This window comes from Symphodus melops (assembly GCF_947650265.1).
Source record: "Symphodus melops genome assembly, chromosome: 10".
NCBI lineage: Eukaryota > Metazoa > Chordata > Actinopteri > Labriformes > Labridae > Symphodus > Symphodus melops.
Window position 1 is genome coordinate 2,820,004 of NC_136700.1, and position 27,346 is coordinate 2,847,349.

At 41.8% G+C, this 27,346-nt stretch overlaps 3 protein-coding genes across 6 annotated transcripts; 1 reads left to right on the forward strand and 2 right to left on the reverse strand.

The window, feature by feature from the left end:
- Positions 1-45: 45 nt before the first annotated feature.
- Positions 46-9,900, reverse strand: hnrnpul1 (heterogeneous nuclear ribonucleoprotein U-like 1). Of its 3 annotated transcripts, none has more exons than XM_079353945.1 (16): positions 9,796-9,900; positions 9,041-9,330; positions 7,889-8,209; positions 7,540-7,750; positions 7,302-7,375; positions 6,572-6,711; positions 6,311-6,410; positions 6,102-6,214; positions 5,723-5,989; positions 5,414-5,536; positions 5,203-5,331; positions 3,183-3,351; positions 2,146-2,409; positions 1,607-1,755; positions 1,300-1,524; positions 46-1,005 (listed from the first exon to the last, which is right to left on the reverse strand). In XM_079353945.1, the coding sequence occupies exons 2-16, from the start codon at positions 9,282-9,284 to the stop codon at positions 889-891; spliced, it is 2,646 nt and encodes an 881-aa protein (XP_079210071.1). In that variant the 5' UTR covers positions 9,285-9,330; positions 9,796-9,900; the 3' UTR covers positions 46-888. The 3 variants fall into 3 exon arrangements, with proteins under 3 accessions (XP_079210071.1, XP_079210069.1, XP_079210070.1); XM_079353943.1 differs by having other exon boundaries at positions 7,889-8,212; XM_079353944.1 differs by lacking the exon at positions 9,796-9,900 and adding an exon at positions 9,586-9,727 and having other exon boundaries at positions 7,889-8,212.
- Positions 9,901-10,592: 692 nt separating this feature from the next.
- Positions 10,593-12,420, reverse strand: opa3 (outer mitochondrial membrane lipid metabolism regulator OPA3). Its single transcript, XM_079353638.1, has 2 exons — positions 12,228-12,420; positions 10,593-11,439 (listed from the first exon to the last, which is right to left on the reverse strand). The coding sequence occupies exons 1-2, from the start codon at positions 12,367-12,369 to the stop codon at positions 11,111-11,113; spliced, it is 471 nt and encodes a 156-aa protein (XP_079209764.1). The 5' UTR covers positions 12,370-12,420; the 3' UTR covers positions 10,593-11,110.
- A 573-nt stretch (positions 12,421-12,993) lies between these two features.
- ppp1r13l (protein phosphatase 1, regulatory subunit 13 like) lies at positions 12,994-24,389 on the forward strand. 2 transcript variants are annotated; one of them, XM_079354474.1, is made up of 13 exons: positions 12,994-13,305; positions 19,202-19,264; positions 19,355-19,476; positions 19,713-20,259; positions 20,801-20,896; positions 21,042-21,130; positions 21,599-21,971; positions 22,073-22,533; positions 22,639-22,776; positions 22,970-23,103; positions 23,289-23,455; positions 23,970-24,163; positions 24,269-24,389. In XM_079354474.1, the coding sequence occupies exons 2-13, from the start codon at positions 19,228-19,230 to the stop codon at positions 24,302-24,304; spliced, it is 2,394 nt and encodes a 797-aa protein (XP_079210600.1). In that variant the 5' UTR covers positions 12,994-13,305; positions 19,202-19,227; the 3' UTR covers positions 24,305-24,389. The 2 variants fall into 2 exon arrangements, with proteins under 2 accessions (XP_079210600.1, XP_079210599.1); XM_079354473.1 differs by lacking the exon at positions 12,994-13,305 and adding an exon at positions 17,115-17,320.
- The last annotated feature ends 2,957 nt before the right edge of the window (positions 24,390-27,346 follow it).

Consider the following 27,346-nt stretch of genomic DNA (forward strand, 5'->3'; position numbering starts at 1 on the left):
TTGTTTTCAATGAACACACAGAGAGAGAAAAAAAAGAAACTGACATTTTCAGGCGTATACAATTGCATTTATTGTATAAAGACAAGACAATAGCTTGGGTAACTGGTCAAAATCAGACTTTCATCTTCAGGTAGAAAAAATGGGTTTTACAACAGGGTTTTACCTACTGGACTCAAAGAACACCAATCACAAAGGAATAAAAAAAAAACCCTGCACATAAACTACTCAAGAGTGGCAAAATATTCTTAATCAAAAAACTGGATCAATTCTTAAATACTACAGTATTAACACCAACAACTATAAAAAAAAAAAGAAAAGAAAAAAAGGTTTCATGTTTGAATTCTATTGTAGTAAATTAAATGTGGTCACTCGGTAACTGAAAAATAAAGAGTGAAAACAGAGGAAGGGGAGATGGAGGTAAAAAGCATGCATTTTTGTTCTCGGTTAAGCTTCTCAAAACAAGCTAACTTCTTTAGCCTTGACTTAAAGTTTTTCTGCCTTGTCACTTTTCTCCACTATGATTCCTAGAAATATACAATTTACTCTTCAACCTGTAGCAAATGTGGAGTTTGCAGTTCAACAAAACATCCACATTCAATGCATAATAGATAACATTCAATAAATGTTTTGATACCTATCATCTACCAACCCACAGTCACTGCTTAGAGTAAGACTTCATTCAGTAAAAAAAAAAAAAAATATATGAAAAGACATCAAACTGTATACAGTTTATGTGTACATGAATTGGTGAGGAATGAAGCTACTGTGTTAAACCAGACAGAGACGGGTATGATCGGGGACTTTGTGTGAGACTGTACAAAATCGATTTGCTGCAGAGGTCAGAGTGTCTAGGACACAGGCGGATGCAGGAAAAGATGCAGGACGGGGTTACTGGGAACCAGAGGATGAGCCTTGACTGCCCTGTCCAGGGTAGCTGCCGTACTGGCTGTAATACTGGTTCCACTGGTTCTGGTTCTGGTAGTACTGCTGCCACTGCTGAGCATACTGTAAGGCAGAAACAGGAAGCAAAGACAGGTGAGAACACGTTGGCGGTGCATACGCGCATACATCATTAGACATGGTCCTTTAGAAGTCTGAAGCCCTCGTTGTATTCATCACAGAGTGTCGATGAGGTTTCAACAGAATCACCTTCAACATCACTTTGAAATGATTAAAAATAAGACATCTGGAATTGAACCGGACACCCTCCAGGTTCCCAACCCCATTCCCTCCGCACTGAGCTGCAAACAGACGTGTGTAGAAGTCAGGGACAGGGAGCGTCACTGGTCCTGGATTTACCTGCTGATATTGCTGGTTGTAGCTCTGTTGTGTCTGCTGAGTTTGCTGCGTTTGTTGTGGCTGCTGCGGCTGCTGCGGTTGCTGCTGGTGGTGGTTGTACGTCTGTGCGGTGGTCGGTGTCTGGCTGTAGCTCTGGCTGTATCCTGGATACTGACTGTAGTTGCTGTAGTAGTTTTGATTGTAGCTGCCCTGGTTGTATCCTTGACCGTAGCTCTGGCTGTAGCCCTGGAGAAGAGTCAACATTCACATGTAGTTAGTCTCTAAACGCCTCTGTTATCACACATGTATATCATATATCTGTCAGTACCTGGTTATAGGCTCCTTTGTTGTAGGGAGCCGGGCGATTGTAGCTTCCTGCTGACTGCTGGCTGCGGTTATATCCACCACGGGAATCAGAGCCTCCGTCACGGTAGCTGCTACCCCAGCGGCTCTGGTTGTAGCTGCCACGATTGTATCCTAAGAAATGCACAAAATAGATTCTCAAGGTTTTTAATACATACATCGTTTTATGCTGATAAAAGACATTGTAGTTTCTCTTTCATATCCTGACAGGAAAAAATTTATCAATAGCCGTTTTTTCACAAACGAAATTCTTTGGAGAATTTCCAGGAGAATGCCCCTGAAATCCTCCTGACCCGTGTGTTCACACGGGGCAGACTACTGCTGATGGACGACGACCGGGACAAAGTCAAAAATCAGAAATTCAAATTTAAACTCAATTAACTGTCCAGCTAAATAGCTGTGCAGCGATCACAGGGAATTAACCCCAGCAGGAGAGAATCTCCGAGAGCTGGCAGCGCTGCTTAATATGATGAAGTCAACGACAGTGTAGGAGGCTACGCTTACCTCCTCTGTATCCGCTGCCTCCATCTCCACTGCGGTTTTGGTAGCCACCACGAGACCCATCCCGGTTGTCATAACGCTGGACGGGTCCACCACCGCGGCCGCGGAACCCGCCCTGCCTGTTGTCGAAGCGTTTGTCAGGGGGCGGGCCAGCCTTGCGACCTTCCTCATTGTACTGCTTCAGCAGCGTTTCAGCCTCATCTTGCTGCAGCTCAATGAACGTCACCGCCTCCAGGAAGTCGCAAGCCTCAGGGAGAGTAAAGTTGGCTTGAAGAGTGACAGAGGTGACCACAGGAGGAGGAGGAGGAGGAGAGTGACAGCCCATCCAGCAAGAGATGGGTGGAGGCAGAGAAAAGGAGAGAGAGAGAAATGGAGGGGTGGGGGGGTGTAGTGAAGACCAGAGCGGTCACACCACCGAAAGACAAAATGAAAAACACAATTAATACCAGACAGAGAAAGTGGAAATCATCAAGAAATTAAATGCAGATAAATGAAGCAGATGGCAGGGTATAGGGAACAAACATCACCTCCAGGATAACATGGAGGGAAAATTTGTTTAAGCAGACAAAGGAGAGGGAGAAGTTCAGTAGAGGTGGGAGGGGGACAAAAAGGACGACTAGAAGGTTGGTGGGAAGAGGAAACGGCACTGCAAACCAAGAGCAGCTGGCGTCGTGTTTCTTTACAAATTAACTTCATTTAACTTTAGCGTGGGACAGATTCTCCAGAACGCATGCTCTTTAAGGAAAAACTGGGAAACGGTGGCTATGCTAGCACACGAAGCCGTCAAGCCAAAGTCTTAGTTTGCAGTGCATTAGAGGTGGGCTGTATGGAAAGCGGCAGATAGAGGGCAAAAATAAGGAAGAATCAAATTCATGTGGACTGTTTAAAAAAATAAAAATGTCCAGGTCTGATATCTGGCCAAAGCCAATGATGAGGGAAGGGGGGAGGGGGCATCTTCCAAGTTTGATTTTAGAGACAACACATAGAAAAGTAAAAAGTAGATCTGGTGTTTTTGTTTGTTGTTTCCACAGCATTCCTACCTTTCATTTCTAAAACAGCATGATCGGGCACATCCTTCCCCTGCTCATTGGTTTGCTTTAATGTTCGTTCTTTAAAATCCTCGTCCGTGGGACAAATTACAATAGCCTTGCGTTGAAAACCTTCAAAAGGACGCATTTTTCGTCTCCTTGCTGATCCATATACATTTGTCTAGCAATGGTGACAAGAAAGAAGTAGAAGCTTGTTTGTTATTGTTTACTTGTACTGGCTTTCCACTGGAAGGAAGCTGGAACCCTGTAATAATGAAGTGAGAGAGGTTTGGCTCTGGTGTCAAGTCTACGCTTTTACTCAGGTTCTAATGGCCTCTCATCACTCCACAGACTCACCTTGGACTGTGTGTCATCCACCGACTGCTGCGAAAGGTTACTGAAGGACACGGGGGGACCCGGCAAACATTGAACCGACTCGACAGTTACTTACACGACAACCTTTTGCCCTACGAACTTCACGCGGCGACATCGTTCTGCTTGTTAGCGACGTTCAGATCGTACGACACGGAGCGACTGCTGACGCAGAACGTGTCAGTATTTTGTGCTTTAGCTAAAACGAACATCGTCGATCCCGCTTCGTTGCATCACAGAAGAAGAAATGGATTTAGCTGATCAGTTAAACGTTCTTAAAGAATATATGTAGACCTTTTTATCATTTCAATATAGAAACTACACTGAGCGCACAAATACCTTATACAAGCTGACTCCTTATTCCCACTGCTCAGACAACTGAACTGTAAAAGGAGATTAATGCTACCGTGGTGCATCGACTCTGTTTATAGATGGCTTGATGAGTGTGCAGCAGCTTAAAGAAATCGGGAGAATTTAAGTTTCAATTGTTTCGACGTTTTTCAGCGATTCACAACGTGATCTCCTCGAACGGATTCTCTGATAACAATTCAAACTGAATCAGATCTACGGCCCAAACAAGTCGACGAACGGAGGAGAAATCAGAAACAATGTTGAGCCACTGAAGCATCTTCTGTTTCGCACGCTTAACTTAACCACCGCATAACGGCGCTCGGATGGGCCAAGAGAAAAGAACCAACATCAAATCCTGATGATTTAACAATAACCCCAAAAAAACAGCAGCAAATAAAAGAAGTTTATCTTTAACTTTGTGAATGCCGTATTTCATCCTGGGAAGCAACCGAGTCGTTCAAAGTCACTCAAACTAATTCAATGAATCATAATTAGAAACTCCTCCATACACAAAGTCACCTCTGAATATTCTAAACGCTATTTCTCCTTCCCGACCGCCTCGCGTTCAGCACACCTATCACCTGCAAGAGCACGCTACATCCAAGACACCCTGCTCTCCTGCCGGGTCCCCCAACTCTTACCTGGACTTACCTCCTTCTCCAGAAGATTCTAGTCCCAGTCAAGACAACAACAGACAGATATAACCTACCTGGCCATACTCACAGTGTCCAAAGAAAACCCAGTAAGCCAGCAGACCCACCTACCTTTTTTTACACATGTCCTCCGCCCAAGAATCTGAAAATCTAAAACTGTTAGTCACTACTTACCTTCAGAGTCAATTAATACAAAAACACACTCAAAAGCTCCAAGTATCTCACTTCAAAACAGCTTTTATAAAGCCATCAACTCTGTCTTATTAAATTAGCAACAGAAGGTTTTTTTCTTACTCACCAGTCAGAGCTTACTTGTTTCTCAACATCTTAACATAGTCATGGTTTACTTGTACATTGTTGAAATTCACAAGACAAACAGTACTGTATTATGACAAAAAAAAATAGCAAGTGCAAAATATACTGAGTGATGAAAACATGATATCATATTCTGTCACTTATGAGAGCCATTAATCATTTTCTTTTTACAATTCAAGACAAGCAAAATGACAAGAGGGTGTTCAATGCTTCTTCTACTCTATAATACACAGAGCCCCCCTGAAAGATAAATAAATAGTCCATTAGAGAGAGTGATTATCAGGGCACATTGACTGACTGTGGCGAGTATATGAGCAGAGTGTGGGTAAGAGGGCCAGTACCTGATCTAGGATGTAGTTGCGTCTCTTGCGAGCAGCGATCTCGATCAGCCGGTTCAGACACTGGGTGGCCTGCTGGATCAGAACATCCCAGCGCCCCGAGTAGTTCTTCTGGCGCCGCAGACCCATCACCTGCAAAACAACAATTGTCCAGTAAGACGATGACGGGTCACAAAAAAATGTTTTGGTTTACGGCCGTGTGTTACGACCCCACCTTCATCTTGTCCATGATGGCATTTGTGCCCAAGATGTTGTATTTCTTATCGGGGTTTTCCTCTGCATGCTTTGTGGCCCAAGTGGTCTTTCCACAGGCAGGGAGGCCAACCATCATCAAGATCTGAAACAACCAAAGAACATCTGTTTAGTTCACTGACTTTTATTGAAATGTATTTGACCTTGGACACGTGTAACCCTCACCCCCACTGAGTCTAAGAAGGGGTTACCATGTTTAAAGACTTCCTCTCTCATATCGGTCTGCATGTGTGGTGTTTCCAAGGGTTTGTCATTTTAGACGTTTTCCTACCTCGCAATCAGATTTGGTGGCCGGTCCCTTCGTCCCTCTGATTTTGTCTTTCATCTCGAGATTGTGGATGTAGGTGTATCCCTCTGGTGGGGGGAAGTAGGGCTGCGCCTTCTGCCCGAAGTTGAACTCAACAGCACAGTTCTTCACCAGGACATGAGGGAAGAGGGCGCGACCTGCCAGCTCCTCCTTCGTTGTCCGGAAAGCAACACCCAACCAAACACCATTTTTGGTGAAGCCCATCTCCACCTCGTCTCCACTGTCGAAGTCCTGAAATCAAGTCATTCATGAGCTCCATTTAACGACTGCTTTGTAATACATGATGAAATGTTACATAATCCAAATGCATGGCACATGCATCGAGTACACATCGAGTACTTACAATGAAACAGCCGATGACGTCGTTTTCACCAAACTTCTCACCGAAGTCTGCAAACTTGCAGTCAGAAGATTTCTTTCCTGTTCCTCCATATCCAAAAGAAAACGCCTCCTCACCTAAAAACGCGACAGAATGAAAAGTCGTCTTTCAGTCGCAGAGTTCACCTTCTTGTTTACACGTCACCTAATGTTTTAAGAAGAGGCTCCTCTCACCGAGCTGAGTGCTGCAGTGGTTCAGAGACCATCCGATTCTGACCACATGGGGGTCGGGCTCACTACTCGGCAGGTGCTTTACAGGAATTTCCTCATTAAGCTGGAGAGAAGAAGAAGAAGAATTAGATCTAAATCATCCGTAGGTGCTGTCAGAGAATCCGCAGTTCGAAAGTCATTATAGAACCAAATGTCAAGTTCAAATTTAAGTGATAAAATTTAAAGGATTATGTTTCTGTTTGTACATGTAAATAAATCCATTACCTTCATCTCAAAACACACACGACCCTCGGTGACCCCATGTGAAGCTCGCGCTCCAGCCCAAAGGTAAGCAAAGCCTTCGATGGTCAGTGGATAACCGCTGTAGCGATCTCTGGACACTTTGAAGTGCAGGTCACAGTTATCTGAAGAAGAAAAAAAAACATGATGCATCTGTTTTGATTTTCTGTTATTCCAGTCTTAGCGTCTTGACTGGATTAATTACTTACATGCATTTATAATATTGAACCTGCGTAACAGTATGAGGCACCTCGCAGACATATGTCCTTAGAATATACCTTCCAGGAATTATATTACTTTGACATGTGAAATAATGACGACAGAGACGCTGTTTATCTAACAGATGAATCTGTAAGTAGTTTACATGCTGGGTTCAGGCTGAAGTTCACGTGCCATGGTGTTCATTAAAAGGCGATCTTTACTGCTGATTACCGAGTGCAAGACTAAATTCAAAACATTTGGAAAACGTGGCAGACACATGGTTTGTGTTTGTGTAAGTGTGTGCTGCTCCATCACACTCCTTCAAATCAAAATTCATTAAAACCCACCAAGGTCATGCAGTGTTGCAGCTTTAACAATATTTACTATAACAACAGAAAGTAATTTACTCGAGGTGTATTAAAAAAAAAAAAAAAAAAAAAAAAAAGTAAGAGAGCCTCAGAATTACACAGGAAGAACAGTGGTGACAACGTTTAGCAGATTTCATTTTACTTACATGTGTCAATGGTAACGAGAGTGTCGTCTATGTTCTCTTCTTCGTCTTCAGCAGGGGGTTGTGGAGTGCGAGATCTGTACAATGTCAGCAGAGCATGAGGTCAACAGACGCTCTCATAGACAACATGTTAAGGGCTGTTCAACATCACCATTACTTTGTTGTTAAATTGTACATGTGCTGATTTAAAGACCGACATAGAAGGCTATAGAGGAGCTATGATGGCTCATGGTGAGACTACCTCTTATCTTCACGGTGCTCATAGTAACTATACGCCCTGTTCTCCTCGTGTGGTCTCTTGCGGCTGTTGCTTCCACTCTTGTCAGACTCTGCCTTCACTTGCTCAGCCTTTACGGGATCTTGCTCCTGCTGATGTTCTGCTTCACGGCTGTCCTGCTGTTGGTCACTGGCTGCCTCGGCTTCGTCCTCGATTTTCACCTCCACTTTGACCTCTAAAATGACCAAAAAAAAGATGACAATGAGCTGCATGTTGAAAGAGACAACTTTACAAATTACAGGTAACCAAAAGGGGGATAAATTGCAGACAAAACGTTTCATGTACAGGGCAGGTGTCAAGTGTTGGAAATGACCTTGCATGCTTTGAAGGTTCTCCTCAGGCTCTGGCTCAGGCTCTGGCACAGGCTTCGTTTCTTCCTCCGACATTTGTTCGGTTTTGTTTACATCAACATCTGCTGTGAAGTCAGGCATGCTGTGTCCCGAATCTGAAGTTGGACGACTTTCATAAGGCTCGCCCTCTGCTTCCTCGTCCTCGTAGTAACCGCCAGAGTCTCTACCCTCGTCCTCCTCTTGGAGAACGTCGGCCTCACCGTCTTCTTCCGCTTCAGCCTCTTGTTCCACGTCACCTTCGCCATCATCATCCTCATCATCATCACCGCAGTCCTCAGCAGCTTCTGTTACAGAAAGGGAGATCCAATACATGCATAGACAACTATATTAGTTGAAATAATATTTTACGTTATTATTTTTATTTTACATGACATATCAATGTTTAATATGGGGGATAACAAAAGGAAAAATCTACTTTTACAGAGTTTTTAAACTTATTTGGGTAACCTGAGTATCTGCTGACGCAAATTAATCCATCCAGTCGTTTGTTTGTGGTCTGTATAAGTCTTACAACACATAAAAACCGCAACGTTTTGTATTTGCTCTCCTTGTGATGTCACAGTGGGATTCTGTGGGGGAGAAAAACCCCCCTCTCCTCTGCTATCTCCCCCTCCAGCCAAGAGCAAAACATATGCAGGTTTGCCACTTTCATTCTCGTGAGAGAAAGAGTGAAAACTCAGGAGACAGGGCTCATCATGACACTTTATTCTTTTGCTGCCCTTTGTATCTAACTTTGTAATTTTGTATTTTAACTGTGGACTAACATTGTGACACTTTAGTCTTTTGTTGACTCTTATCTTGGTTACATTTTTTAGTATAGCTGCACTGTTGTTGATTTACTGCTCTGTGTACCCTTGGATTGCCCACCGGAGCGTTCTGAGAGAGCTGGTTTCTACAGGGTCACAAACCTCCTCTGCTGCCTGATTCATGGTATATTTGGACCAAGGCACAGCACAGATGTTTCATTTAGAAAATGTGAAAAAAGGGGGATGAAATATCCTCTTTCAATGCAGAAGCCATATTTGACCCTTCATAGATCAAACAGTTCACATATATTCACTATCTTGCAGAGCAGTTATGTATATTTAACTATTCAGGTGTATCAAAAGGCTTACCTTGTTGATCTTCTGCATCCTCTACATCTTCTACATCTTCGTCTTCCTCGTTCTCTGGAGTTTCCTGATAATATGCATCCTCCTCCTGGTCCCCCGGCTCTGTGGCATCAGTCTGACTCTCAGCCTCTAAAGCAGCTTTCAGCCTCTCCACCAGATCCGCCTTCAGGCCTTTGGTCTCCAGGCCGCGGCGCTGCAGCTCCTCTTTCAGCTCGTTGACTTTCAGTTTCTTCACGTCAACACTCATTGTGTTACTAGATGTTTCTTTCTTTCTTTTTTCCTGTTGTTGCTACCTAAACAGAACGTAAAACAGAATTAATAGAGTGCTTCTTACAAAATCGCGCCTTTCCTGTTATAACGCTTGATGATGCTACATTAGCAGGTTAGCTTGGCTACAACATGAAGCGCTGGGTGCTTACTGCACATATGCATTTGTCTATTTTAATTAACTATCTTTGAGGTGATTATTTATTGATTAAAAACTGCACTTGGCAACAAAGGTGATCGCAAAAAATGCTTGCAACTTCAGTTCGTATGAAGTTGTTTACCTTAAGTTACCGCTGTATGGCTAACCGTATTAGCCGTGCGTGAGCTAACGTACCGACAACAGATAAATAAGTAACTTTTCCTCGACTTAATCTGGCATTAATCACGCTACAAGCTATTCTCTGTGTTTTATACACTCCCCCTGTCTTTGTAATGTTTGCTCAGTGTACAAGTTATGATGCAAAATGAGAATAAATAAAGTTGAGGCCTACCTCTTCTCCTGCGAGTTGCGCGGGTCAGTTGGACAGAAGATAGGAAGAGTGATTGAATGAGTGCTGCCACCTAGCGGTGGAGAGGAGAACGACACCTGGAACCGGAAGGCGAGAAGACTTCACAAAATAAGACGGGCAGCAATTTCAAAACAATTGTACACCGACATACACATGGACATAAACACGTGTAATAAACAAAGACTGTACGGTTATAAATCTACTGCTTGTTTTTATTATGGACTTCAACTTGGTAGAGGAATACTTTACAGTACTACATTATCTTAGTTTTTATATCAAACCGATACATTTACATAACAGGAAATACATAGAAAACATCAGGAATATACATAGCACATGAAATAACTTTTAAATTAATTTGAGCCTATATTTAACCTTTTAAAAATATTGATCATGTTAGTTCTTACCTGTAATGATGTTATCGTGATTGCCCTTTGAGGCAGTACACCAGAAGAGAGAATAAGCTCTTTATTCTAAGTATATTCATTAGTTGTTGGAAAGTTAAAGTGAGTACAGGTAAGGAAATATCTTTGTTGTGTCTATTATTGGTGGTGCATTTGGATTAATCAAAGACAGAAGTGATGTGGTGTTTGTGTTCAAGGCATGCTGGGTTGTGTGGTTTTGTACACTTACATCACTACAACCACTACAACCTACTTTCATAATTCTCAGAAATCTTGTACAATGGAAGAAAAAAAGAAAACAATTGTCTATGCAGCAATCAGGTTTCAATAAGAAGAACGTTTTTTTTAGTGAAATACGACACAAACTCCATCAACAGACTTCAAAGAATTTTATTTTACACCTCTCGTTTACAGCTTTCATCACATCCACTGTACATGAACCAGAAAAGAGATTTACAGAACAAATGCAACTCTAAATGTCCCAAGACTGAATCCGATTCACAAGTTCTTCTTTTAACCTAATTTATAGCAACAGCCTACATCAGTGAATTAAGCAAGTTATTAATGTCCCCAGCGACCACTGAAATAACGACAACCAAATATTCTGGAGCTTTTATAAAATATATTATCTTTAAAGTCACCTTTTACTGTAAATCTTTATGTACAGTGAATTTTATCATCAACATGCACAATCAGCCACAGAAATACACTATGAATATCATAGCATTCCCCCTTTACAACTATGTGCTCAAAACATGAGCTAATTACAGCACCCGAATCTTCAACACACAGATATGCTTGTATCGACCTCGTCCACTCAGTTGCACGGGCGTGAGAGGGTGTGTGAATCAGGGGGTTTCCAGCCTCGCCATACAGCAAAGAACAAATGTTGATCATTTTTTGTTGGGAACAGGAAAAGACAGCAGTTGTCTGTTAACCTCTCTCAGTTGAGCATCCAGAGTCTCTGTTGTGAGTGTTAGTTCGGCTATATTAGTCTGTAGGTCTAAGATGGTCTCATTCAGCTCCTCCTCTTTGCGACGAGAGTTTGCAGCTTGCCTGCTGTACTCCAGCAGCATACATCCACCGCCGACAAGGAAGATGATCGACTCTCCCAGCAGCTCTGCGCCCAGCTCCGCAGCCGCTTCTTCATTTAGCGGCTTGATGGTGGCTCCCCGAAAGCCCATGATCCGCATCTTTGTTCTCATCTCGATCCAATGATAAACTGTGAGAGACGAAGAACATACAGAGCACATCATCACTTGAGACTTTGCTTTGATATCATCGCAGTTCCTTTAAGCCTCAGATGAGCAGGCAAACTGTAAACTAAATATGAGAAGAACGCAATATAAAAGCATGTATGCATTATGTATGCAACACACACTAAACCTCTTTATCACATTTGTTCTACGTATTTATTAAGTGTTTGAATACCACAAAGGTATTGATGATTAAGAATTTGGTTTTTAAACGTATGCAATTTCATATACAATGTAATCAGGTATAAAAAAAGGCAAGTCGACCAAGAGTTAAATGTTTCTTTGAACTGTCACATATCCCTCTTATTTTTCCTTATAGAAGGTTTTGTGTTGGAGAGATTGCATGTTAAATATACTATTCTGTTTTTCCCCTTCATGGAGACTTACTGAAAATTGAAGGAATTAATGAACCTCTTTGTTTCGGATAAACACAATATATGATACAGAAAAAGCTACGGCTATCTTACAAAATGAAAGTGTGTTTTTTTGTTGTTGTTTTTTAGGAACAAGCCGATTCACCTCGCTGTCATGGACTAGAAAAGACTACAACCTGCTCAATGACAGACAAGACCCGACCTCTTTGAGCCTGCCGAGCTACGATTGGTCGACAGGATAACACCACGAAAAGCATTGGACACGCGGTCCTAACAAATGCGATCTGATTGGCCGTTGAAGCCGTCCTCTGATATTCACGGTTCGACTGTGTGACACTGAAATCTAGCGGTCACTCATTAATGTTAGCTCGGTTACTCACTCTGAGCCGGCGGTAAGCAGATGTACGTTTTAAAGAAGTCGCTTCTCCGAGCTCCCGCTTTTATTCGGTTCGCCAAAGGCTTACTCAACTGCCTCACTCCAAGGTAGAGGAGCTTGGCGATTGGAAAGGCACCGACCACCATCTTTGCGGAAATACTTTACTAAACGTACGGCGAGGGTACGCTCAGGCTACGTGATGACGTTTAATAATTGACGAAATCAATAAAGCCCGCCCCCTCGTAATATAATCAGGTCAATGTTTTATTGCAGTTAAAATAAATGTATTACTGTAGTTTTCTTACTTTTAGGACAACTTTTAACGGGTCCAGTGACTAAATACACGGAAAACTAAATACGTTTCTACAATCAGTGCTTTTGTGATATTGTTCCTGCAGGGATTATTATTATTATGTGTTTATTTATTTTTTAAAACAAATCTGTTTGAACCCGTAACACCAGCATTATTATATTTGGATTATTATTCCAAAACGACCCACCCAGAAAGAGTTCAAACAGAAGCCACATATTGTCAGATACTGAGGAAATAAACGTCAACCACAAAGAATTTCTAAAAAAAGATTACCACTTGTAGATCTACAATACTTTCTACAGAGACATTGTGGTAAAATGCCTACACGTTTTCCTTAATAGCACCAATAGAGTATACATGCCTAATTGTAAATAAATAACATATAAGATATTTTTGTTGATACTTAATTGTAACTTCTTTCTTTTAAAATTGACTGTGATTTACCTCCACAAATTGTGCAACATGTAGACATCCTGTTCTGTACAAATAAGACGATGGTGCAGCAGCAGCCTGTGCTTCACCTGAGGCCAGCTGTGGCAGAAACACCTGGCTCGGGTTTCAACAGCAGAGTGAGCCAGAGGGGTTGGACTCTGAGCCAAAATAACTCAACTCGCTCTTATGACTAAATGTCTGGAGCAAGCGATCCTAGACACAAGCACAGACTAAAGCAATCCGACTTCAGGAAGAAACACGAAGCTTTAAACGGGGAGCAGCTCTCGTCTCGCTTTTTGAGGACAGCGGAACAAAAATCGGCTCTCATTAATTTGAGGTAAGGATTCATTTAAGTCCCATAGCGTTGCCCCGAGGTGTGACGATGACTTGTTTTACTCTTTGAGTTTCGTAGCTCACGTGAAGTATAGGCTGCTGTCGTGGAAAAAAGGAGTTTTCTATTGAAAAGGGATTTCAGTGGTTTTCTCCTCCATTGTGAGGCTCCTTGGACGTGAGGAGGAGCTTGCTCTCAAACTAATGAAAATCAGATGTTACCATTCCTGCCTGGCATGCCTCACAGTCTACAATCCAAAAAAGAAAGTTTAACAGAAGGCTGCTGGACATTGATGTTTGATGTGGCTTAGTCTGAAATGCAGCCAGCACAACTTTAAACTCAGTCCTATAGCCTAGGCTGTACTATAGCAGAAGTTCTCTAAATACATAGCATACCTGAGAAAGTCTGTGACTTCGGCAGTAGAGATTTAAATAGTGATTTCTACTTCTGCAGATGCTCTATGTATAATATCTTATGTTCACCACATGTGTTAATAGATACATGCTGTTGGTAATTGGTAAGTGTTACCATAAAAAGAAAACCCACTCATAACTAATGTAGTTAATTATGGAGCAGTTTAATGTTTACCTATAAATTAAATGTCGAGGGTTTCTATTTTCTTATTTGCAGGGTTGATCACAAAACAATTGCAAACAATCCTTCCTGTCAGAGCAGGATTTAAATGACACTTATCCAACATGTGTGCTACTCTGGATCCCAGTCAAAAACCAGTCAGGCCACATTGTGTGATGCACTTGCTGTAACCTGTTGCCTTTAAATAAGCACTTACTGTGTGACTAAATACATGCACACACATGTGAGCAGATATATAGTACGTGTCACCTCTTGCTTGTGACCCTGCTTTGCAACCCCACATGACCATGACACACTGTAGATATTAGATGGGGCATGAAATTTGGCAGAAATGTTTGTTATGTTGTGTAACGCTGAGAGATTCCTGAGTCACATGCTGCAGAGAACAGTGTTGCACTAAGTAGAGAATAGCTGGCAAAGTGCTCGAGGTTCTGATGCATTAAGAACCAAATGAAGGGTGATGATTGTATTGTGCAGGGATTAGTGGTCATGATCATATCATTTAGGTGATGAGTACTTTATATACCCTTGGTGTCTACAAGGTTGTTATCCTCAGCTTAAAAGGATCACTGGAGTTGCATTGTTTAAGGTTGCATGCTGTCTTTGGCACTGACATTCGCTTTTATGAAAAAAAGAAGGGTTGTGTGTGTGTGTGTGTGTGTGTGTGTGTGTGCATGTGCATGTTTCAGCTTGCACACACGCTCATCTCTTTGTGTCTATGTAGGGAGTAAGGGTAAGCGTTACAATGACTAACTAGGTCATGGGAGTGGGTGTAAGTATTATAAAAAGCCGTGTTTTGGGTGGAGTGTTTCTTTTGATGAAGCATACCTGTTGATTCCTGGAAGTGGAAGACATGATTAATCTGAGAACCATTTATTAGAAGAAATATGTTGGCATTAAAAACATCAACAACTCAACAGCTCATATAGCTCATGAGAAGAAATCAGCAATGTTTGTTTTCTGATTGACAGCTTTACAATCTCTCCAAAAAACAAAGAGGATTCATTTTGAACAACATTTTTAAAAACAAAGTCTTCTTGCAGATCAAACTATACAATCAGGCGGTGATCTTCTTTCTAGAACACATACACACACACACAGAGTACGCTTTAGAGACCGGGATAACACAATACCAATCCCTCCTACAGGACGTGTCTGCACAACAAGCCACGCTCTCAGGCTGCTTTCAGAAGAACCAGAAATGCCGACGTTTCAACATTTCAACACAAGATATTGGCCAAAGTAAACATGACGTAGGATGTTACCTTTGACTCAACATTTCAGGCATGAAAATGAAATAAAGGACTTTCAACTAATGATTTCCTGGATGTTTTAAGTGAAGCTTGAAAAAGAAAACACATTTGCAAAGCAAGGGTTTCTGGGGGGTTTTTTCACAAGAGTGTATCACAGAAGCCCTGAGGCTTTTCACTGTGGGACACAATTTAGTTTGTGTAGTCTGCATGATAGCATTCAGTTAGACTTTGGTTTTAGGTTTCCATGGGAAAATAATAAAGCACACTACAAAGGGAAGCATTTTGTAGTGTCAAAGGAATTTCTTTCATCATTCAGTCTCAGCCAAGTTCCCTAACAAGAGGGAACAGAGACAAAGCCACGAAGGATCAGGAAGGATACGAAGGAGGGACACATAACAGTGAAACAGGAGGAGAGGAAATGAATGGATGCATAGGCGTTCAACAGAAACTGGGATAGATGAAATTGTAGGTGGGTTATATTAAAGGAAGGGGAGAGCGGAAAGGACTGCTTGTCTTAGTCAGACACACCCTTGTATATGCAAAAACTAACAATTTCGTTTAACCCTTTCATTTCAGCTTCTAACTTCCCACCAGATCTTTCCATCTTCTGGGTGTATTTTACCAAAGTTTTCAACAACCAACATTTCCAAGGTCCATTATGAAGAGTTAGCTTGTAGTTTGTCAAAGTTCTCTCTTGGGATTTTTTTGTCTGGGCTCCACCTGTTCAGAGAGTTAATTGCTGTTTGTGCAAATGGCTGAATCAGCTGACAATGTAGTCAAAGTTTAGCAGAGGAAGTGGAAAAACAAAGGGAAGAGTTTTCAAGAAACTCTGAGCTGCCTATTCCACAGTTAGATCCGAGAGGCTAGAGTATAGAGTACAGTATACAGCTGCAGCAGCCACAAGCTGTCATGCCACTCTCAGATGATTAATGTCTCAGTGTTTCAGCACATAATGATGAACACCCCTCGAAACTGGGTGTGCTCTTTGGGATGTGACTGTTGCAACACTTGGTACTCTGTGCTTTAACGTTTGTGTACTGGCTGTTCCTTAAAAACATTTACTCACTATGCTTCTCCTTCTCTTCTTGAAACCGTCAGTCTCTAGTCTATGTGCTGTTTAGTTTACCTTGGTCTGTCTGCACAGTGAGAAATCATCGTGATATGACAAGCAGAGGAAGCCGAGATGTCAGTGGCCATGAAAGGCCATCATGATAAAAAAAACAATAATGAAAACGAGGAGATTATTTAAAGACCTTTAACTGATGATGAAACAGATGCGTCTTTATAAGTTACAAAAGCAAACAGGACTATCAGGCACATTATTTCTATATCGTCATTTTTTTTACGTCTGTAAATAAAGGGTAGGTGTCAGATGAGGCAAATCAGAACACTTTCTGAAGCAAAGATTGACAGTGAGGAGGAACATTTCTCAAAGGAGCTTTAAAGATCATAGCGTCTGAACAAAATAAAATATTCTAGAACAAGTACAAGGGCACGGAGGTAGTTATGTCATTGAATCACAAATCAAGATGACAATAAGTCTCTGTTAGCCACAAAGAAGGAATGCTTTAAATTATATGCTCGTAAACTAGCTCTGTTGTTTTCCTCAAGCTAAACTTATGAACTCAATATGGCCAGAATAGTCTTACAATAAACTACATAAACAAGCATAAACATATTTAACAATTAGGAATTATTGAATTCTGATGGTCAACAAAAGTCTGCCGAGGGTAACGAACAATAATCCACAAAGAGGAAACGGGGCATACCACAAAGCATGCAGTGGAGAAGCAGCAGAGACTGAAGGCCAACGAATGGCTGGGCAGGAAGGGAAGAGTTCAGGGAGTGAGTGACGACCTGACCTTTGTGAGTCAGTGAGAGTGTAATCTTCTTTGTGTGTGTGAGACGCTCTTGACAGAGATAAGCGTCCCAGGCTGTGACTGAGTTGAATGCCTCACTGGGAGGAGTATAGTGAGGAATGTGAGTCTGTTACCAGGCTCGATTGAGACACAACTGTTCCAGTACACAGCACAGCTCCCAGTATGAAGAGGCGTAATTATCTGACTGAGCTGTACCCTTCAGTTTGATGACCTTATATGATCGCCCGGGCTAATGTTCTACTTGTGATTAGATGTGTTATCTGATCAGGATGCTTTCATCGACGTTTTCTTGAGGTTGGTCTGGTTTTTAAGTAATTGATGTCTTTCTTAGAGTATCGTCAACATAGATTTATTTTAACTGTGTGAAGAAAGAAAGAATAATCTTGGACATATAACCCTACAAGAGGTAAACCTTACATTTAAAATCATACTTCACAACAACAACTATTCTTCTTCTTGCAGTGGCCTCCAGCTTCTTGTCTCGTTTTGTATGTTTTTAAATTTGATCATTTACAGTAAGAGTACAACTTTGGGATTGTTTTGACTGTTCATCCAACAACAACAAAAACTTGAAAATGGGGAAGGAGATGGATTAAAGGCTTGTTATGCACATGGGCTTCGGAAAACAATATATGACAGTAATTTATTAGAAAGTGATGCCTTTAAATAAAATAAAAAACAGTTGATAAATTAAGTCGTTGAAGTTTGGTTTTGAAGTTGGAAATGCTCCAATCTGCTCACAGCAGGTTGAATCATCAGTGACAGTGGATTCCTTGTTAGGCTGGGAAACTGACCTCACTTTATGCCCGTCTGTGTAAATACACCTGTGTGGGCTATGTTTGTCAAACTCGGGCAGGACTTTGAATGCTGGTCAGGTGTATCAGGGTGGCTCAATACACTTGGGTCAACTCTAGTTGTTTGATATGTAAGTAGCCCAAACATACGCACGTCTGCTATAATGTTCTAATAACCTGATGTGTTTGGATTAACATGGGCTTATCTTATCCAGTTTTATACATGGTCTGCTAATCACTTTAAAAATATAATGACCTGAAGGTTTTCAACAGTATGAACATGTGGTGCATCCCGAGTGTTGGGATGAAGCCCATAGGAACACTTTTCATTTTGTTTCTTTGTCGGGAATATTCACAAGGGAAAATCAGTTCATGTTTATTTTAAGATCTCTTTTAATTCAATTTATTCTTTACTTAAAATAGTATTCACTGAGTGGTAATAACTATTTTTTTTATAATTCTACAAAATGTTCGACAGCTGTTGGATTTTGTTTTGTTACTAAAGAATAATTTCGCATCATGTCTGCAGGTTGTTGGTTATCTAGGGCATGCTTATTTAAAGCTTGATCAGGACTTGGTTTAGATAAATTTGCATGCTTATATTTCAGTTGTTTTAAATGCATGCTGGGAGTCTTTGACCGTCTCACATAATTTAAGCTGCTTATGTATCCAGTCTTGACTTCATTGATCTGGTGTTGTGCAAAGCTGTCTGGAGAAATAGCTAAACCTCATCGACTCAATTATTATTGTTTTCACTTGTCTGCCTGCCTGTCTGTCTGTCTGTCTGTCTGTCTGAAACGGGCTTTAGCCAGACCAGTCATATGTGACACGGAGATGAGAACACCTGGCAGCACAGAGAATCAAGATGAGTCAACAAGCAAGGCAGTTTATCGGAGAGGGGCCTCAAATGCTGTGATGTAATTGAGTGGTGTGAACCTTGTCATAAATCATTTTCAGTATGCCAATGAGTGTTTGTGCAGTTGCCAAAGTATGAGGAAACAACAGCTTGTTTGGACATGTAGGGTTGTGTGCTGACAGAAAGTCGTCTCTCTGCCTGATAGCCTGAGGGCTGAGAACGAGTTTGAAGCGAGCAGCTGAAAAGAACACAAGTCGGCGTTCTGGGTTTGAAGGTCCAGCGCGTCTTACTCTGTGGCGTCAAAGTACGAGTGACTGATTTATAAGAACAGAGTCAGAGGGATCTCACACAACAGACCCTGCTAATGCAAATCTGTGTGTGCTTTTAATCAGTGAGAGGATGACAAGGAGTCCCATGTTATGTATAAAGTGCTGTAAAGGAATCCGTCTCAAGAGAAAAATGTTGTCGGTGTGGTAGGAGTTTGACTGTCCTTCAGTCAGCTGATTCGTCTGTTCTACTTTTCAGGAGCCGAACCCTGCCGCCTTGCAACCATGACGTCTCAGCCGAGCTACGGCACCAGTTTGATGTGTGAGTTTTTTTTTCTCAATGTATAATTTTGCACATAGGAGTTTTCATCATTTGCTAACCGCCTGTGGTGTTTTTATGGTTCACATTCAGTCCAGACCATGAATGATGATCTGAATGCATCACTGGCAACGGCTGATGAGTTATCCAAAGAGTTCAACTCCCTGCTGAAGGAGGCCTCGTCCAACGAAAACAACAGAAATTCTGAACCTCAAGTACGCACTCACCCACACACACACACACACACACACACACACACACAGACACACACACACTTTTGGCCTACTCTGTTAACTCTTTATATCTGAAGTTGCTTCTCTTAATAAAAACAAAATAAGCTCTGTTCTTGTCTTTGATTGTCTGAATCAATGTATTAATTCTACTTCACAGCATAGTAGTATAATTATTCTGTACAATATGAATTTATAATAGATGTTTTCTTTCTCTTTAGACCAGCTATACTACGATCTCCATAGAGACGCCTCAGTCCAGCACCTCTACCTACTCAAGATACTCAAGTGGCAGTAACGGCAGCTCCAGCTCCGGCTCCGGCTCGACAACTTTCAATCCCTCAGACTCAGTCTTCTCCAGCAATAAGACCGTACCATCCACCCCCGTCTTCTCCAGCCCTCGCTCGTCCCCCACCACCAAGAGACGCTCTCCACTTCCCCGCACTGGATCAGAAAGCTACTCATACAGCCAGCAAAGTCCCAAACAGTCCCCTCATACCCCAAGACGCAGTTCGCCCTCTCGTTACAACAGAAGCCCGCTCAGCTCGATAAGTTACTCTGAGAGAGTCCCGTCCCCGAGCTCTCCAGCTGTGTCTTATGATCAGTCACTGAGGTCACATTCTGTCCATGTATCCCCAAACCTTCTGAACCCTTACGACGGCAGCCAGATGGGCCGCAGGTCACCTCGGCCAGACAGAAGCCCCTCCCCTTTGTCCTTCAGTCAAATGTCCAACACGCTGCCTCGAAATTTTGGTTTCAGGACACTTGGTAAGTTGTTGTGGTTAAAACATTCATTCATCCATCTACATGATGTGTACTGACATTACAGCCAATGTGGAAAACTTCCTCAAAGATGTGTCCATTAACTCAGTACAGCATCATGTGCTTTTTGCCACAGTATTTACAGTATTAGCTGTATTGTTTTGATTTGTGAAGAACGGTTACTTTGACCAACAATGGTATAAATGTTGTCGTGCTGCATAAGCTTGAGAATACTGTCTGTGTGGTTCTCCGATGTGCGTCCCTTTTAAAAAAAAAATAAATAATCTCGAGTCCGCCTGTTTGTAAACTGAGCACGCTTCAGAATAAAGCTACTCATTGGCTGTATTACAACTATGCTATGCTATAAGCTATGCACAGTGTCGCTCTGTCCACCCACTCAAAACAGTTCAATTCTTTAGTATTTAACTTCAAAGTATTCTTGCAGAGACTCTTGAACTGTACAAATATGTGGCTCACTTTGTTCCTCTGTCTGACACTCGGCTTTTTATGTGCCTGTTTTTTGATCTCTCAATCCTCCTCTACTCAGACGAGGGTGTGCAGCGTCAGAAGAGCCCTGGCAAGTGGAATGAGACAGATCTGGACATGTCCTACGAGAAGAAGAAACCTCACCACACCTATGACAGTTGGTTAATTTCTGCTTACTGTTATACTTCCTCACTTATATTTTGCATACAATGTAGTCTATGACAAATCATTTTGCAACAACACCTACGTAGAGCTGGCACTATTCCCTCTCTTTAGTCTAACTTGACACTTTCCTGTTACAGAGACAGAGTGGCTACGGCAGTCTGTGCCAAATAGCAGCTGGAAAGAGTCCGACCTTGATGGTCCTGCTCCAGCCCCAAGCCTTAAAAAGGTCAGTTTTTATATTGGCTTTGAATAGGTGCTGTGATTGAAGGGTTTACTGTGCGCCTTCAAACTGTTCTTCTATTGTTGTCCATAAGTTAAAAACCTGGTTTCATAAGTGTTAAGTCATTCCCTATAGTCAACTATATATATTAAGTGTCACTCATAAACCCCTTGTGGTGTTTATGTAAGATAAGAACAGGATGTACTGATGAACACAACACAGGTGTGAAAGTGTAGGTGACACACCTATCCTAAGATGCCGTGTTACCTCTGGGACAAAAATCCAACAAAACTGGCAAAACAAGCCGTGTTACTGGCTTGTTAACATAAGTTCTGTCAGGTAAAGTCAAGCCGATATATAGGTATATCATTTTCTTTGGTTTGGGATAAAATCCTTTTCTGTGCAGTAAACCATCAGCTGATATGGCAGGTAGATGTTGGCAAGAATTACTTATTTTTTTTCTTTCCTTTCCAGGATCCTCGCTCTAAATCTCTCCAGTATGCACACGCTTCTCTCCCCCGTAACACACGCATAACAGTACCTCCAGATGCTTCCTCCCCAGTCCACTCCCCTTACCACCCTCAGCCCATCATCTCCCGCATTTCTATTCCCCCAACTCCTACTGCACCCCGTCAGCGCAAGCCTATACCGCTCTCCGTCATCATGCGTCTTCAAAACCCTCGCTGGGTCGCAATGCCAACCCGCCACCCTAGAAAAAATGGAGGAGAAGGTGATATGGGTTCTTACCGATCAACTGCACCCATCCCCAGGGAATTCTTCCACCAACCTGTGGCTCTGCCTCTGCAACACCCTCCTGAGCTGAGACAGCCCACAGTATACAGTGATGGTATACACACATTTCAGATCAGACCGTCTGAAATTCCATGTAGTCACAAGATCTGTGTTACACTTTGTATTAAATATGTGGTTTGGTTTTAATAATTGCAGTGCTGAACCCAGGGGACATAGATGCGGAGATAGAGCGCCTGGACTTTGTCCAATACATGCCGGGGATTTCGGAGGATCCTCACATGGAGGAGGGCAGCGCAGAGGTCAATCAGAATGTACCCAAAGCTCCTCGGCCCCTCAGCCCCACCAGGCTGCAGCCAGTGGTGGCTCCTGAGGCCCAGAGCCAGGTGGTCACTGACGTTGAAGAGCTGCTCCGCATCCGGGCAGAAATCCCTCGGGCCCTGAAGAGACGAGGCTCCATGGATCAGCAAGGGTCTCTGAAGAAGGCCTCTCACTACCAACCCAACCAGTACAAAAATCTCATCGACAAGCTTTTTCGCAGGAAGGAACGACGACGGAAGGGGGAACGAGGCAGTGAGAGCAGCAGCTCCTCAGACGGGGAGGACTGTGCTATGCCTCCTGCACCTCCACCTACATCCCAGAGTGCACGCATCCCCCATGTAAGAACTGCTCTTAAAGAATGTTTAGGTTTAATTAATTAGATGTAAAATGACGTAATGTATACATAATCTATCCCATATCCCGTATCCTGTTTGTCCCTTCAGAGCTACCATTCCATTCTGCGGCGGTCCAGTCGGGAGCGCAAAAGTTCTGGGAAAAGAGCTCGGCTCAGCCCGCTTGTACTTGTGCTGGACGGAGCCTTGGTCGGAGAGCTGGAAACAGTGCAGAGGGCCGTGCAGGAGGTGTGTGTGTGTGTCTATACGTACATTATACATATGTACCCATACATACATTTTACACATAGATTTTATTTTGAAGGGAATGATGCATTATTGCATTCTTTACCATCAATACAGATCCTTCTTTGAGTCTTTTAGGCATTAATGTGCAGCCTCCAAAACACTCGTGAATCAACTGTCAAAATGTTTTCCATAGATGACCGACCCCAGCCAGCCCAATGATGAAGGCATCACTGCCCTTCACAATGCCATATGCGGAGGCCATTACAATGTCGTGGATTTCCTGGTTCGCATTGGAGCCAATGTCAGCGCACCAGACAGCCACGGCTGGTAAATATTTGCTTATTCTTTCCAGCAGTATACTGTGCAGCTGTGTCTGGCCTCCATTGAAGGTTTTGTCTGTAGATACATCATGTCATGCTAAGATTGTACAGGTGATGGTTTTGCAAAAGGATTTGTGGAGTTTATGAAATGTGTCTTAAAGTTGCATTACTAACATTTTTTGATGCACACAGGACCCCTCTGCATTGTGCAGCCTCTTGTAACGACCGTCCTCTGTGTGAGTTCTTGGTGAGGAATGGAGCTGCTGTCATGGCCATGACGGAGAGCGACAGCGCCACCGCCTCCCAGAAGTGTGATCCTTACGCTGTCGGATATGAAGAGTGTGAGAGCTTCCTGAGGGGTAAGATGGTTACACCTACGTTTGAGCTTTCACTGTGACGCCGCACTGTGTGAGCTTGGTTTCATTTCATTCACTCAAAAAAAACATTGCCTTGCTTGAACTACGATCGGTTGATTAGGCCTTGAACTCAAGAACCATGAGCTCTTAAATTGGTAGGATCGACAGACACACATTCCCTACAATTAAAACTTCGGATTTGGAAATTCATCCCTTGGAAATGAGACCTTCAATGTTTCACTCCCTGTTGGCATTAGGTTACACATGCCTACAGCTATCTTGGGTTTGATGTTAAAAGAAATAACAGGACTAAAGAAGGAGGAATATCAATTAAAGGTTCAAGCTTAAACTTATTTGAATGCATATTCCTACTCATTTTAATTTCAACAAAAAGTTCACAAACTTTATGGATTAAACAGAAACACTACCATGAGAGCAACAGCCTTGCAGATCACTTTGGTCAAACTGTCCCTGTCTGTAACAGAAAGTGTAAAGATGGGGTTTTTTTTAATACCAGGTGTGGAGGAGGCCATGGGGGTGGAGAACAGCGGGGTGCTCTATGCTCTGTGGAACTACCCAGCTCAGGCAGCTGATGAGCTGAGTTTCAAAGATGGAGACATGGTCACCATCCTGCAGAAACCCGAGGGCTCCGATTGGTGGTGGGCCTCACTCTGTGGCAGGGAGGGCTTTGTACCAAACAATTACTTTGGGGTAAGAAACAAGTTTTAAAGAAAAAGCTAAACAATTCAAATCCAGATTTAACCACATTGCAGGAAAAAAAAAAATTATTTTCTTCTTGTTTTATTTTTTTTGCAGCTTTTTCCAAAGACTCGGCCGAAGTCTCTCTGCTAAGTCGCCTTCTGATGAACAACTCCAGTTCAGAGGACCGTCTCAAAAGCTGTGCTTTACACCTTCACACTGTTTTTGAGATAACAGCGTTTTTTTTAATTATTATTATGAAAGCCTGTATTGCTTGAGCACAGGAAAAATGTTTTTGATATGTCAGGCAAGGAGAGTTGAAGGAGATCGTCACAGTATTCAATTTGGTCTCACTGATGTGAAAAATGTCTGCAGAAGACGTCATTTGTGCTGGTTTTGCTGTATGATATTCTTCCTAGTCCAGCTACAGTTTTGTACTTTGCTAAACTTTTGTGTCCAGCTGTGTCAAACCGAAGTTTATAACAGGTCATATATCAGCAGCATCTAATCAGAGTTCAAGCTCAGACTCATTTGATGGTTTGTAATCAGCATGCATTCAGTGCATGTAGATGTTCAGTCCACTCATCACAGTGAGGTCTACGAGGCTTTACGCTGTCAATATACTAGACACGTTTGTTCAGTTTAGAAAAGGGCTGCTTAAACAAGATACTCACACCAGGATCAGCGAGTTCAGCTTCTACAACGAAGAGGCCTTAGGAAAAAAAAAGGTTTAACTAAAGGTCAATGATCAGGACAGCAGTCAGATCTTTTAATCACATTGGCAGCATTTTCTTCAACACATTTAACGTTTCTCAGAAGAAAAAAAAAGGATCTATTTATCACCACAGCAGATCCTTGTAAAAACAACTTTTTATGCTGGCTATTCATTTTTAACAATGATGTCTAATATTTTTAAGAATGTGGCTGTAGATTTTTTACATCACAGTTTAAGCAGCTTTTGAAAAAATCCGAGTCCCCTTACACAGTGTAGATCTGTTATGCTGCCTATATGAAATAATACATTTTTTAAGGAGGACTTTTCCTCACAGAGATTCTGGTCTTTTGTGGTTGTGTGTTTTTTTTTATTTGTAATGCATTTGTTTTGATGTTTAAGTTCTCATTGTAACACCTTTGTTTCATGGACTTCTGTTCACTTTGACTCTTGCTCCTCCTAAGGATTTCACAGCACTGTGAATGACTATTTTTCGATATGCAATAAATACATGAGTCTAAAATCTTTGGTTTTCTTTGACGTCCTTTTTTCATGTTCGTGCATTTGTGGCCTAAATAAACCTGTGATGACCTTTAATGACCAGCAGATGACACTATACAGTCAGGTATTAGTTCAACAGCAGCGTAACGTTCATGTTTGTTAAGTTCAACCAAGGCACAATTATTGGTAAAGCACATTTAAAAAGTGTTGTGCACTTCGAAAGAAACAATAGGAGTTCACAACATCATCTAAAATGGAGAAACAACAAGAAAGAAAACCTGAAAGAAACTGTAACCCTAACATATTAAAATACGTTTGAGGCAGGATATAAAAGAGATAAGGGGGGTCACACCCAATGCAATGGAGGGGGCTGGTTCACAGTAGAAGAGCCTTAACTACGAAGGCATGATCACCTCAGATGAGCTCAGGGGCCGACATAAAGTGTCCTGGCTAAGGAGGTCCATAATATACTTATTTCAATAATGTCAGAAACTATAAAGTAAAAGACTGTGTGCATCAACCTAAAGCTTTCTAAGTAGGCTACTTGTTCTGTCCTCTTTCAGTTTTTTTTTTTCCTGGTGTACTTTTTACATTTTCTCTTCTTTTACATCATCCAGCATCAGCTGCCACTGGCGCATTTGCTGCGATTCTAAATAAATCAATTAACTGCACTATTATGCACATGGGTAATTACTGGAAAAAGAACTACACACTGTTAATATTTTTTAATTAAAACTGGCTTAAGCCTTCTGATGTGAAGACTATCTCGTTCCCACTGGTATAAAGAAAACACCAGCGCCTTTATGCGTCCCCACAATCCCCGAGGAAGATCACTGTCAACATTGTTTCAAGCTGACGGCGCTTTTCTTTTAAATATTTATCCTTTTTTTAATTTAATAGACATTATAAAAGCATGTGAATATGATGAAACACATTCACACCGTACTCACTCAGTCTGTGGTGTGTAGCTGCGGAGGACTTTAGCAGTGTTTCAGATTTTTCTGGTAAATAATTCAGATGATATAAGTAAAGTCGACTGTTCACTGGCCTGTGGCAGCATATATAATGTTCTGCTGAAACATATCTCCTCTAAGCCCCCAAGTAAAGCGACCAGGCAAAGAATAAGAAGCATGCACTTTACTCTTTCTATGATAGGTCTCAGTTATTCATAAAACATTAGATTTCTTGATCCAACTCAACCTTGAAGGTGAGGTGTCTAGTTTCTTTCAGCACGTTTCTCGGAAATACCATTTCTAAAATGGGATGAGTATAAAGTTTCACGAGTTACAATATTTAAAGGAAAAAAAGACTTATTTCATTTCTTTCATCAAAAGTTTGATGAATAAATTCTTCAGTTGAGATGTGGTTCCAGTCTTAAGGGTTACAAGATAAATCAGAGCAGGGTGACAACATCATGAAAGGATAGATATTTCTGTTGATTTTCACTTTTTCAATCATTTTTCTGGCTTCTTTTTGTAGTAAAAAAAGAAAAAAGTTAAATTTAATAAAATACAATGAAAGGACAATGAAATTGAAAGGTCAACACTGTGTTTCACTTCTCAAAATTGTATTCTCTCGAGCTTGCAAGTTGAAAACGTGTATCCAATAAAAAGCTGCAGTATTGGTTTTAAGGGTAACAAGTTGGAAAGATTTGGGAACAACTATTTTAAACAACCACAACGTTCACATTTTCAAAAACACCGTTTAATGCAATCTAGCCCAGTTCAGTCGTGACTTCTTGTCTGCCTGCCTTTTCTGATTGTTGCGTTGCAGACGCACATTCACATTTGCCTTGTATCCATGAGGCCACAAACAGTCACACTTGAAGCACTTCTTCCTCCCCGTTGGTCTTTGACAAACTGAGAAGAATTGTATCTGCAGCAGTTTGTGCTGAACGTGTTTCTGCTCGAGCAGCATTCATTTGATGCCTCATTGAAACTCCATTATAACCAAGATGGAGCAAAATGGACTCTTATTGACGT